We start from the raw sequence: 12,281 nt of genomic DNA, 5'->3' as shown, positions 1-12,281 counted from the left end.
TGTATGCAGATTGTGGAGGCAATCGGCTCAACTCCTTATTCAAATAAGAACCATCCTGGAGCATGAATTTAATGGCACTAGGACCTTTGTTATACTTTAAATTTAAATTCAAATTTTTAATTTACCTTAATCAGCAAGATGAGGGGGATTTTGAAAACATATCAAAATTAATGATGTTTGTGAACACATACATGTAATTGTTGTGGATTAACATGCAATTGTGAAATGATTTGTTTTCTTTACGAACTACATCTCCCATAATGCTTGTCTCCCCACATGACAAGAAGTGGGATGTGTTCCTTGAATGCCGGTACTTATGCGAGTTCCATTGTAAGAGACAGTGTCGTGATCAAGGTCTTGTGGCAAGACCGAAACGCGTTGATTCTACTGTGGATTTCTCTGCTGAGGGCGAATTTGAAATAAAAGCATTATATTGGATCTACGGAGTGCGACCCTGATTCTCCCCTTGTGGGAGTTGTGGACATATATATATATATATATATATATATATATATATATATATATATATATATATATATATATATATTCAATGAAAAAACCATAGGTTTCACACATGTTATAGTTAGCTGGACATTTTACTGATAAAAAACCAATGAAATTCCCCCATTATAGTTAGTGCAGGCAACTATAACTCACGCGACCGCAATCCTCTGCTGATGACATATGTGTCTTTATGAAAAAAAAATATTTGTAATATATTTATAGCTAAAATTTAATGGAAGAACACATGGGCAAATAAGTGTCTAAATACAGTATTAGCATCAGCAGAGGATTGCGGTCGCGTGAGTTATAGTTGCCTGCACTAACTATAACGGGGGAATTTCATTGGTTTTTTATGAGTAAAATGTCCAGCTAACTATAACATGTGTGAAACCTATGGTTTTTTCAGTGAATTTGCAAGGTTTTTTAAATGCTAATTCCTAACTATAACGTGTGTGAAACCTATGGTTTTTTCAGTGAATATATATATATATATATATCTCAAGAACGCTTTTTGCTCCTTCTGTCTCCCCTTTCCCAAGGAAGTGGGATCACTGGTTGCCGGCTGAGCACGCTGGACATTAAATTTTATACCAATACTCCAGTAAAGCGATCACTCAGGGGGTAAATTCACCAGCAGATGTTTTATTTTCAGGTACGCATTTCGCCTGGCACAGCAGGCTCATGCTGCATGAGAGGAGAGTCATGATTGGTCAAGGGAGATGCTGCTTCCAGTTCTGGAGGTGAGAAGTGGAGCGTAACAGAGGACATCGCGTTCAAGTACATTTCTAATTGTATTCTTTTTTGCCCATGTACGCCCCCCCATCCTGTAGATGTTAGCCGCCACTGATGTCTGGTCTAACTTGTCTGTGCCTTTAGGGACTAGCCGCATGTAAATAAGAATTTAAAAAAATAACCATCTCCCCCTGCAAATAAATACACATGCAGCAGACAGTACAGTGCTGAAATAGTAAGTTGTGCTTCATATTCCTGTGCAGATGCAACTGCTAATCCTTTTGGTGTTTCCAGAAGTCCCAAAGTAGAGTGAGCCATGAGCCCATTTGTACAAAATATAAAGCTGTAGGCAAGCTATTTTGGGTGTTCGTTTGCAGTGCTGCTTGAAGAGTGTTTAACAGGCATTTGGCAGCTATACACAATTTTCAGAACAGAGATGTTTACATTTATGATACATCACTAGGTATAAATGACAATCAGAGATCTTGAACAGATCTCGATCCATCTCCTGGAATCAGGGACCAAAACAAGAGTTCTCTTGCTCAAACAATACTCGGGACAGACTGTCACTGTTTGTGTCACTTGGAGCTTGTGAGTGGAGGAGGTATTGAGCCCCACAAACAGCGAGTTAGCACAAAGCGGCTTGGATAATTTTTAATGCAACTATAGAGGCTTAACACTTCAAGGAAAGAAGAGGCATGAAGAAACCGCCCCTAACATCACAACAAATCTGCAGCACTGGGGACATCTCATCATCAAACAGTAGACGTTTTCTACATACCTTTACAATGATTTACAGTTTTTCTCCAATGCTTGCTGACTCAAGAAAAACCTAGCATTAATGCCCAAACATGGTTATGAGCGTTTGAAAATTCATGCTTAAATTATACTTTAAAAACATATAACTATATATTCAGAGTGAAACACAAGATCAAACAGAAAATATCACACAATCAAATAATACAGTAAAAGGTAACACAGTGAAAATATAATGGAAATACAGCGCCTGAATTGTACACGCACAATATTATTTACAATCACTTAGGTTAACCTGATAAATTCAGAGTATCACCATGGAGTTATTACTTCTAAAAGGTACTTGATTGTACAGCATGTGTACTGTTTGCAAATATATACTGGTCCATAATAAACAAGTGCAAAAATCATTTTGGCTTTAAAATAAGGTTCTCATTTCTCCATCTAAAATCTTTTTACTTTATATGAAAGTTTGTAAACTTTTACTATGAGCAATACAACTGATAACGAGACAATGCGTATAATCAATAGGAACACCGTGGCAATCTGTAAAGTAGGTCACAAAAAAGTGTCCCAGAGATGTGCTATAAATAAGTACACTGATGTGGTAAGCCTAACATTTTTCGTTTAGTCTTGGTCGGTGACTGAAACCGTTGCTGTATCATGACCTAAGGATCCTGTTGACTCTGGGTGTAGGATTCCAAAGACACAAGAGCATAAGTCAGGACCGCTAAGGATCTCCTCATGCTCTCTGGATCAAGCTACTGTGCTGTCCTAATGGATCTTGCACCTCTGTATGTACCCAAAGGCCGTCAAAACCATAAAAAAAGGCAGGTAGTGGGAGTGTGTTGCTAGAGATAGCCTTGTTTAAACTTACCTATAAATGTAGATGTTGGCTTTTGATGTATCCCAACTCTGTTCTTTGCTTACGGAAAATGGGAGCTTCTGGGTGCTACATCCATGCCCATGAACTCCTTTGCATTGTAGGGGCCTTCAACTCAGGCAGGTTAGCAGCATAAGCAAAGTCCACCATAAAAGCTTCAGAGTGGCTTTAATGCTTATTTTGTAGAAATGGTAAGTAATAAACTATGTGTTCTGGAAAACCACAGCAACATACTCACAGGATTACACTAATATCAGTGTTCTTAAGTTGCAATATAATGGCAGCTACTGTGTTCTATTTTGGATAATTGGGCAGCATTCACCTGCAATTCTGTGTCAGTGTATCTCTAAAAGTTTGGATACGAACCAACAGAATTTAGATGGAGTTTACATCATCAGAGAAGAACACCTCCCCTCTGATCTGAATCCATGCTGGCGGCCAGTGTCAACACATAATTAGAAATGTACAATCTTCAGGGGTCTGTTCTTTCAAGTAACCATATTTTTAACCGTAGCACATGAAGAAGTGGATATAAGATGACCTTGGTGCCCTCTGTTTACAACATCATTTTCATATTGAAGGGTGATATAGTGTTATAAGTGAAAACAAGCTCATTATGGTTGCACACTGGGGTCCAGATCTACTAAGGACCTTTTGTTGTCCTTGTGTGACGTAAGTCATCTTAAGACAATGCAAGTCCTTATCTGGGATTTACTTACCCATGCAAAACCCTTTGTGTGGCTTTGCGTGGTTCAGTAAATTCAAAGTAACTCAAGGCAGCCTGTATTGCTGTTTTGCATTACCTTGCATTGGGAAGGCATTCCATGGGTGGAGCATGGGCTTTCCCATGAATCCACCCATGGATTTTGGTGCATTCTGTGATTTACAAACACTTCTAAATCTGGAATGCATCAAAATGCTACATCTTCTCCAGTATGGTGTAATGAGAATAAATATCTTTATTTCACCTCATTATTTTCACTCTCCAAGTATGCTGCATTCTGCAACACACACAGAAAGAGGGAAACTCCATTAAGGATTGTTTTTGTGCAAGACATAGTCCCTTCTTGAACAAAACCAATCTTGCTTGTAATGCAGGCACCCTTGCATTATGGTGCAAGGGTGCCTGTGTTGGCGCTAGGCAGGACACCGTGTGCTAGAGCTACGGGACAACAGGAATGAGCTTTATCTTTGTACACATGGCACATTTCTGCTCCCTCCATTACATGCAACATCGCCACAGCAAGTTGCCTTGCTGCATTGCATGAAAAATTAGTAATTGGGCCACAGGTTTTGTTTCAAAGGAAAAATAACATCAACGGGCTCCTTAATAAACCCTATCTTATTGAATTTTTACAGACATCGTAAGACAAAACAGAAACCAATACATCTAAAATGAATTAGAATTTGCACAAAATACATTTATTACACTGTCAGTAAATATGTGTATAGTAATTTTCACTTCATTTATTATAGCAAGGGTTATGCTCTGTGGTTTGCAATCCTGAAGAAGACCTCCTAAAATGTTCAGTCCCCACAATGAGGTCAAAACACACCACATAGACACTGATAACTTTGAAAAGAAGTGTGAAAATTCATGCCCAATGGAACCATATTGATGGCTTAACAAATGTGATAAACATCAGAACAATAAGTCTTTTATCTTCAATGGGACAGAGGAAGAACATTGGAACCTAAATCCTAAGCAGAAATGGAATGTTTGATCACGTGAGCTGTGGATTTTATTTAGCCTTAGCAATGTAGAATGGACTCAAAGGGGCTTGTCAAGATATTTAATTGCTTTTAATTGAAACTCATTGAATTTGCATACACTGGTAAACTGATGATAGTAATTTGAGTGATTTGAAAGTATTTCATGAAAAATACTATAAATGTATTGTTCTTAAATACTGAATATCATAAAAATGTTTTTTTATGATATCAGAATTAAGTACTGGTGCTATGTTGATAAGGAATGCATATTAATCTATGAATGATTGATGGCATGACTTTTTTGTTTATGGCCCCACATTCCTCAGACCTTAAAGGGCCAGACCATATACATGCATACTCTGTAGGGGTAGCAACCACCCTCCATTTTGTAATCACAATTTGTATAGGTAAAAAGCTGCTCCTGAACAGCTGAGGGCATCCTAACAAGAAAGCCCTAAAGAGGAGGGTCATCAATCTTCACTCTGTCCCCTTTCAAATGTCTGCAATGGGTATTGCAAAAACTATGTGCATATAAAGAGTCTCATCTGACTCTGATAACTAGATTTAATTTAGATTTGGGAATCACTTATGGGTGTTGTTACTATACCACAATGATTGGAATTGTTGCCACCAGGAATGGACAAAGGGATCCAGTGTGGGCTAGCCCCTAGACTTAATTTGTGTTTTGCTGTCCCATGTTATATGTAAAATACCAGTTTCCAGTTTTGTTTGGCTTCCAGTTTTGTAAGACATAAGCCTGAAAGGTGATATGCTCCTGATCACTTTTCATCCAGGGACAAGCAATAATTCAGTGCCAGATCTCATCCTTAGAGTCCAAAGTGGGAGGCCCCTTCTTAGATACACCAAGGTTTCTCTGAGGAGCACTGCATCTTCAGATCAAATGTGCTTTTTTGGACTACGGGACACAAACTATGCCATAGAGGGAAGCAATATAAGGGAAATATCATTCATGAAACAGTTTCAAGACTAGTGGAGGGCTTGTTTCTGTGAAGTTTGATGTTAGTTTATTTTCACTTTCGGAGCTTGCTTTACCACTTTGACATTTTGTATTATTTACTGGAGGTCATGAAATCTAGCCGAAATTGTCACACTTGAAGGATGATATACCTGTCATCTTAATAACTTCTTTTGATCAAAAATCAGGATTTCACAATTTGAAAGTATAGAGATGATTTTAAATATTTAGAAGAAATCATAAGTCATTACTTCAGTTTTTTAGTTTCATGATTTTAGAATGAACAGCATCTTATAACTTCTTTGTGATGTAAGAGAATAGGGTGCACAAACTGAATATCCTTTACTATTGCGTTTAGCGGCTTGCAAGCTCTCTGTTTGCCAATGTAAAAAGGATATATTCAACATTGCGAGACAGAATATGTGTTTTTGTCAGTGCTGTTTTCTTGGTGGATGTTTTCTTATCTGGTAAGATAAAGCAATGCTAATATGCCTTGTTTCAACAACCGTACTAAATAGTCTCATGATCTTAAAACATACAACAGAGTGATCTAGTGTGTTAAATGAAATAAGGCCCATCTTCTTTTGAGGTTCCTATTTGTAGGCACACCACATAGTTGTACCATTTGGCACACTGAACAAAACAATCCAGTCTGCTGAATATTAATGAAGGACGTTGTTTTCTCCACTGCTCAATTTCACTTTGAGGTTTGCTGTGGCAGGTACAAAAATCACAGTGGGAGCAGAGAGATAAGCAGGAAAGCAAAGTCAATATCAATGACAATGAATTGTGCAAAAGCTTGTGTTTTATGAGATTCATCTTCTATACCTGTCTTTGGCTCCACTGAAAAATAGGGTTGTCCTTGTAGAATGCTGTAAACCACTCGAGCACTGGTACCGTAGGTAGGATCGTCTGCATCGGTAGCTGTCACTTGCAAAACAGATGTTCCTATAAGCAATGAAGTGGAAAGTTAGACAAACACAATTATACTCCCTATTGCAGTACACTGGAAATTGTATACCTTTTGAAAACTCTGTAATGCAGACTGACAAAAATGATCAGAACATAACCGAATTACAATCCACCCCAACACTCATGGGACAACCCCAAACTTAAAAATGTTTCTCAGCATGATGAGACCTAAACAACAGTGACCTTTTTCATAATTGGTATGTTAATAGTTTATCCTGAAAGTCCTGCTTTCCACTATATTAATTCTTAAGAAAGGTCTTTTGAGGTATCATTACCTTCCTACATGCTGTAAATAGATCTATAAATGGTTTTGTACTGGAATGTGTTGGAAAAGCTGCAGTTATTTCCCAATCAGTTGTTTCATTACCTTCACTTTCTTGGGGGCATAATGCTTCTTTATTTAAGTGGTCTCTCGTATAGTGCTACTTTATAATTATATTATTTATCATTTTGCCTCATGGTGTCTAATTAAATCTGTAACAGGTGCTTGCCTGATCTATGTTTAATAGTAAGCGACCAAAGAGTTTTAAGAATCTTATTTTCTTCACACTCCTCTAGTATTCCTTATTGTCTATCCTTTTAACTGATGTTAGCTCATTCCTTTTCATTAACGATGAACTTATAGTAACTTCTTTTTGAAATTGGAGGTTCTTCTTTTTGAGAAAAAACAACTTTTCAAAATTATAGAGTTCGCCATTTTTACTACTCTTATTTTACATGACAAACATCTCTTCATTGTGTCTTTGTAGAGTTTATTAAGTTATAATAAATATATAGTACATACTTTGGATTGGCATATTTTAAATTGTGGTACTCCTAACTGTTCTGCTCATGACTGAAGTTAAGAAAAAATCTTATTGAATACATACTTACATTTTTAATGCACGTTAAAAGTTAGAATTTATAAAGACTAGTGTTGCCCTTTCGTTCCAAAATATGACGTGATAGTCATTTTCATGTATATATCCGTAATAGATATGAGTTCAATCTAGTGTGTGTTTTGATGACTTGGTACAGTACACATAGAACCTAAAAAAGCATTCAAAACTTTAAAGAAAAGTTAGAGTTCAATTCAAACCTTATTGCTCATTGCTGGATAATCCTCAATAGTATGCAGGCAATATCTCAGACTCCAGAATGTTTGGTCAAAATAATTTGCAGTAGTAAAAACTGCTAACGTCTAAATGATTTAAAGCAACTATGTGGTTATCTGCATTATCTGGCCCAAAATTAATGCACAAGTAAGTGATAATAAAATAACCACTTACTCAGATAATCAGAATAGTTTATTTCCTAAAAGCGTGGTATCTTTCTTAAAAGTTGATCCCATGTTAGACACAAAATATCTGCTAAAAACACATATAATATCCACTCAAATCTTGTCATATTAAAATCAGGCCACTCTATTATCAAGTTACCAGCTAAACTTTTCTGTTGAACTCTAAAATCTGCTTAAAAAGGCAGCAGTATAGACTTAAGTCAGGTTTTCGGCTCTACCAGCCTTCCGGCACACTGTCTCCACAGAAGTGGTCTCCCAGCTTCTCACATATGCATATTCCAACACTGTATAACACAGTGCTTCACATGGAAAAGTACCCAGCTCAATTTACCTCAGCTCCTAGCTTCACCTGCACTCAATTCTCGCATACCTCAGTGACTGCGCTCTCCTGAAGTTCAATAGCAAAGGGTGGAGAGCACTGGACCATCCGCTACCTTCTCTTAAGCATAAACTTCATCCAGACCTCTGTTCTACTGTGGGTTCCATATCTGAATACTGTGCAACTCCTTCTCTCAGGTCTGACCAAACCCATAGGTGCCTTCTTCTGCCCTGGCAGCCCAGACATTAACAAGAGTTGCATAGAGAAACACCATAACCAAGACAAGTTCCTATGACCAAACTGAAGATAGATTCAGGGTGAGTGGAACAAAGCACCCTCAGAGGACAAGAGTATGGCCAGCTGCCAAGATGCAAAATGATGGAGGAGTCACCAAAAGTATCAGTCATCAACCGAGAAATCAAACAAGTGGTGATCCATCTTATCCGTGTTAGCAACCACCAATTCTAAATGTGCAATCGCTAGAAATACTGTATGTAGAGCAGCAAGTATATTTGTCATACTAAAGATACAGTAATATGACACAATTTCACCAAAGAAAATGCCTTTGATGTGATGTGTCTTTAAAAGTACACATGTAATTCATATTATGCCATGACATATGATGCATCCATTGCTGAATTTGTAATAAAAAAGAAAGCAGCAGTCCTCCAAATTGGGGAGACTGGCCTTACCTCTCTTTTTTTTTATCAGCTACTGCAGCACCACTACTGGTGCCCCAACCCCCCCGTTAGCTGGCGGCCAATTGGTTCAGCATGTGCCTTGTCCAGGAGTGTTAATGTAGCCCGTATTCTATTTCCTACCATGAGTAATGAATGACTCCATTGGTGATCCTTCTGTATCCCTGACTTCAGTGGAAATAAGAGAGGGACTGGAAATCAGTTTTCTTTTTCTGCTCTATATATTGGGACCAGGCCAGTGCAAAACGTACCAAAAAGTCAATGTTCCCTGCAATAAGTGCCAGTGAAGCCAACTGGCAATCACCAGCACAATTTAATTGATAGAGGCAGCACAATTTTTCTGTGGCAGGCAAAAGTTCTTCAGTTCTTTGACCCAAAAAAGTACAATCACGCATTTTCTAATATATAGCACATATCAGGGTGCTGCAAGCGTTTCCAGTTCTATTTTCTCTCTACAACTCACAGTTGTTAAATTGTGCTCCTGTATGAAGCATTTTTCAAGTGGTTGTGACCGTAGTTGTCTGATCTAGAGCTCACTGAATGAATTCGGAGACTGATTTCAAAGGATGAAAGTATATTTGCTCATTCAGCCTTTTTGGTGTGCATCTAGTGTGACAGTGCCGTATGAATTCAGCTGAGTTTTGCTGTGCTATAATATATCTAAAACACCAGTTTCCAGTTATTTTTGGTGACCAGTTTTGAAATACTGAGACATTAGCCTGAAAGGAGATTTATCCCTGATCACTTTTCATCCATGAAAAAGCAAGGGTTGAAGGCAGATCTTATTTTTAGAGTACACATAGAAGCCGTAACACATCTTGGCTGTACACCATTTTGTTCAGACTCCATTCACAGCCCATAGTGATCTACAACTTGAAACTAACAGAGCTGCCAGACTAGGCATAATCAGTTTACCAACTCCGATATACAGAACCTTGAAATCAAGCATATTTCTGAATACGCAAGTGTTCAACAGGCTGTGAACCCCAAATGTGTCAAGAGAGGGACAGGGTGGGGAATTTGGCAGTCTGCATTAAGCTATCCTGCCTCACACACCAATTTAAACCTTAACCTCCACGGTTAGAGGTTACCCAACCTCTACGCACGAGAATTCACAAAATATGGGCACACAGTCAGGCTCTGAATGATAGAACAAGAGGGTGTATACTAAAGAGAGAATAGTGGGCACCAGGTTTTGGTGTGAAATAATGGATTACTCATGTATACAACAGGTGGGAGTCAATGTACTCAGTGTGTTAAATTCATGGTAAGTGTGCCAAGCCCTACTGAAGTGATGAAATGCAATGCACAATTTCTCCCTCACATTGTGTTCTCTGACGCTAATTCTGACATGATGTGTGAGGACAAGTTAAATATATTGGAGGAGCTATGATTGTGTTGCTCTTCATAACTGGTGAATTCCAGTGTTTTTCGATATTGCATCCTAACCATTTTCATCCCTTCAACTGAATTTCTTTAGAGGAATTTCAATTTTCTTTTCAACAACAGTTAGTTCTTTTTGGGGTAAATACTCTAAGCTTCCCTTTATCTATATTTAGGTGTGCAGTGAATTCTCTACAGCCATTTTCCCCTCAAAGCACTATCCCACTATCCCTATTAGTTAAGGGCCTTGCACTTTGACATATGTTTTCAGGAACATTTCGATGTTTTTTGTTTATATAACGATCTTTTTTATCTCTATTTTTGCAGTACATTTGTTGGGTTTTGTAACGATCTTGTGAACTATCTCCAACTAAATACAGAGCTGAACAAATGGAAATAAATTCCAATAAATAAGAATATATTATAAAGGATGTACTTGGTACATGCTGACACATAGCCAATAACTAATGTGGGTGGGCGCATGCATGACAAGGAAGCCATCACCAAACATGCCCATATAGCTGTCACTGAATTTGTAAAGATGCCATCATGCAAAGGGTCCGTATCTTGCCACATTCATTCCCCAGGATTACTCAAAGGATCCCCAGTTGCTCAAACCCCAATGAAGCATACGTTTGGCATAATGTCCATCAGACATATGCAAAATCCTTCTTTTCTCTCTGACTTTTATCGTGTTTGATCGCCTTGAAACATGTCATTTTTTTCTACTCATTAATGTTGTGTGTTGGCTGACCAAGCACAAGACATTACCTATTCTGGCCATTTAATCTATATGTGTATATGTGTGGCGGGCGGGGAGTGCAAGTGCAGTTCCCTCCAAAGCAGGCAGCCAGAGATTGAATGGAGGTGCATGATTTGGACACTGTGCAGAAACTAGTGCTGTAGGGCTGCAAGACTGGTGAATAAAAGTACATTGTAGCAGCAGAATTCAGCGTGAGATGTGCAGTTGTGGGTGTGTTTATGTCTGTGTGGTTGGATGCATGCTCATGTGTGTATTTTTGAGTGTGAGAGAAAGAGAGAGAGATGTATCTAGTGCCCTATTGAAATTTAGGGTCATCTCTGGAATGATGTGAACAACTTCTCGCAGAATATTACCCATTCTTGTCATACTGTGAGAGTTATTGGATTAATAGTGCCTACCCATTTCTTGATGATGCATTGCTACACTTGTAGAGCCAGATCCTTAGTATTCTATTATTTATTTCTCAGAATATTCTCTTAGGAGACCGTCAAACACCCTCCTACAGGAAGCCAGTTGCAGTCAGTGCAATTCGACAAGGCAATTTTCTCCTTTCCGCATTCTAAATTAAAAAAATAAGTTGCATTATTAGCTTAGTGGGTACGTGCAAAAATTGTTGTGTGCACCTCTGCTTGTAAAGATTTAGCTGTGTTTTTATAATTCATTTGCCCAATTACCAGCCCACTCTTCAGATCATCATATATCCTCAAATTAGGTGTTTACTCATTGCAACTTTTATGAATTTGTTCCTAACTGAGGATATGATGAAAAGAGCAAGTCAAGGGGGATATCAACAAGGGGCCGCGGTAATCATTGCAAATCGCGCTTAGCGCGATTTGCATTATCGCCGTATATCACCGGTTCACAACGCCGTGTTAGCAGCGTATTTACAACCTTTTGCTAACAGGCAATGTTAAACCTTCGATATACGGCGATTTAAAGCAATATTGCCTGAAAAACAGCGAAGTCAGCATTGCGCAGAGTAAAATGTTGATAATATGGAGAAGTGGATGTAACCTTACAGTCCACCTCCCAATATGCACAAAAAATGTCCAGACGTTAGTTTTCGGCGATGTCAGCGGTTAGCGCGGCTTTTTTCATCGCTGCGCGTTGTCTGGGCCGGCTTGTTGATACTGCGATGTGCAGTTAGCGATCAATTTCCCTGTTCTTTCCTGAAGATACGCCTACTTTGCATCTCATTAGTGATGCAAAGCAAGTCGTTACTAAAAAGGAAGCAAACTAATGCATGTTTGCGCTGCCTTGTTAATAGGGCGATGGCATTATCTCCGCTTTAGCGGCAAAAAGT

The 12,281-nt window shown here is 38.5% G+C and overlaps 1 protein-coding gene across 5 annotated transcripts in view; it reads right to left on the bottom strand.

The window, feature by feature from the left end:
- The window catches only part of LOC146831538 (cadherin-7), a 278,421-nt gene that overhangs the window by 133,779 nt on the left and 132,361 nt on the right, over window positions 1-12,281 (bottom strand). For all 5 annotated transcript variants that reach the window (XM_085605883.1, XM_085605887.1, XM_085605884.1 and 2 more), the window contains exon 4: window positions 6,393-6,512. In XM_085605883.1, the coding sequence (XP_085462009.1) occupies window positions 6,393-6,512 (120 nt within the window). The remainder of the gene's footprint in view (window positions 1-6,392; window positions 6,513-12,281) is intronic.

This window comes from Triturus cristatus, chromosome 5_1 (genome assembly GCF_964204655.1).
Source record: "Triturus cristatus chromosome 5_1, aTriCri1.1, whole genome shotgun sequence".
Taxonomy (NCBI): Eukaryota; Metazoa; Chordata; class Amphibia; order Caudata; family Salamandridae; genus Triturus; species Triturus cristatus.
This window is presented reverse-complemented; position numbering and strand designations above follow the sequence as displayed.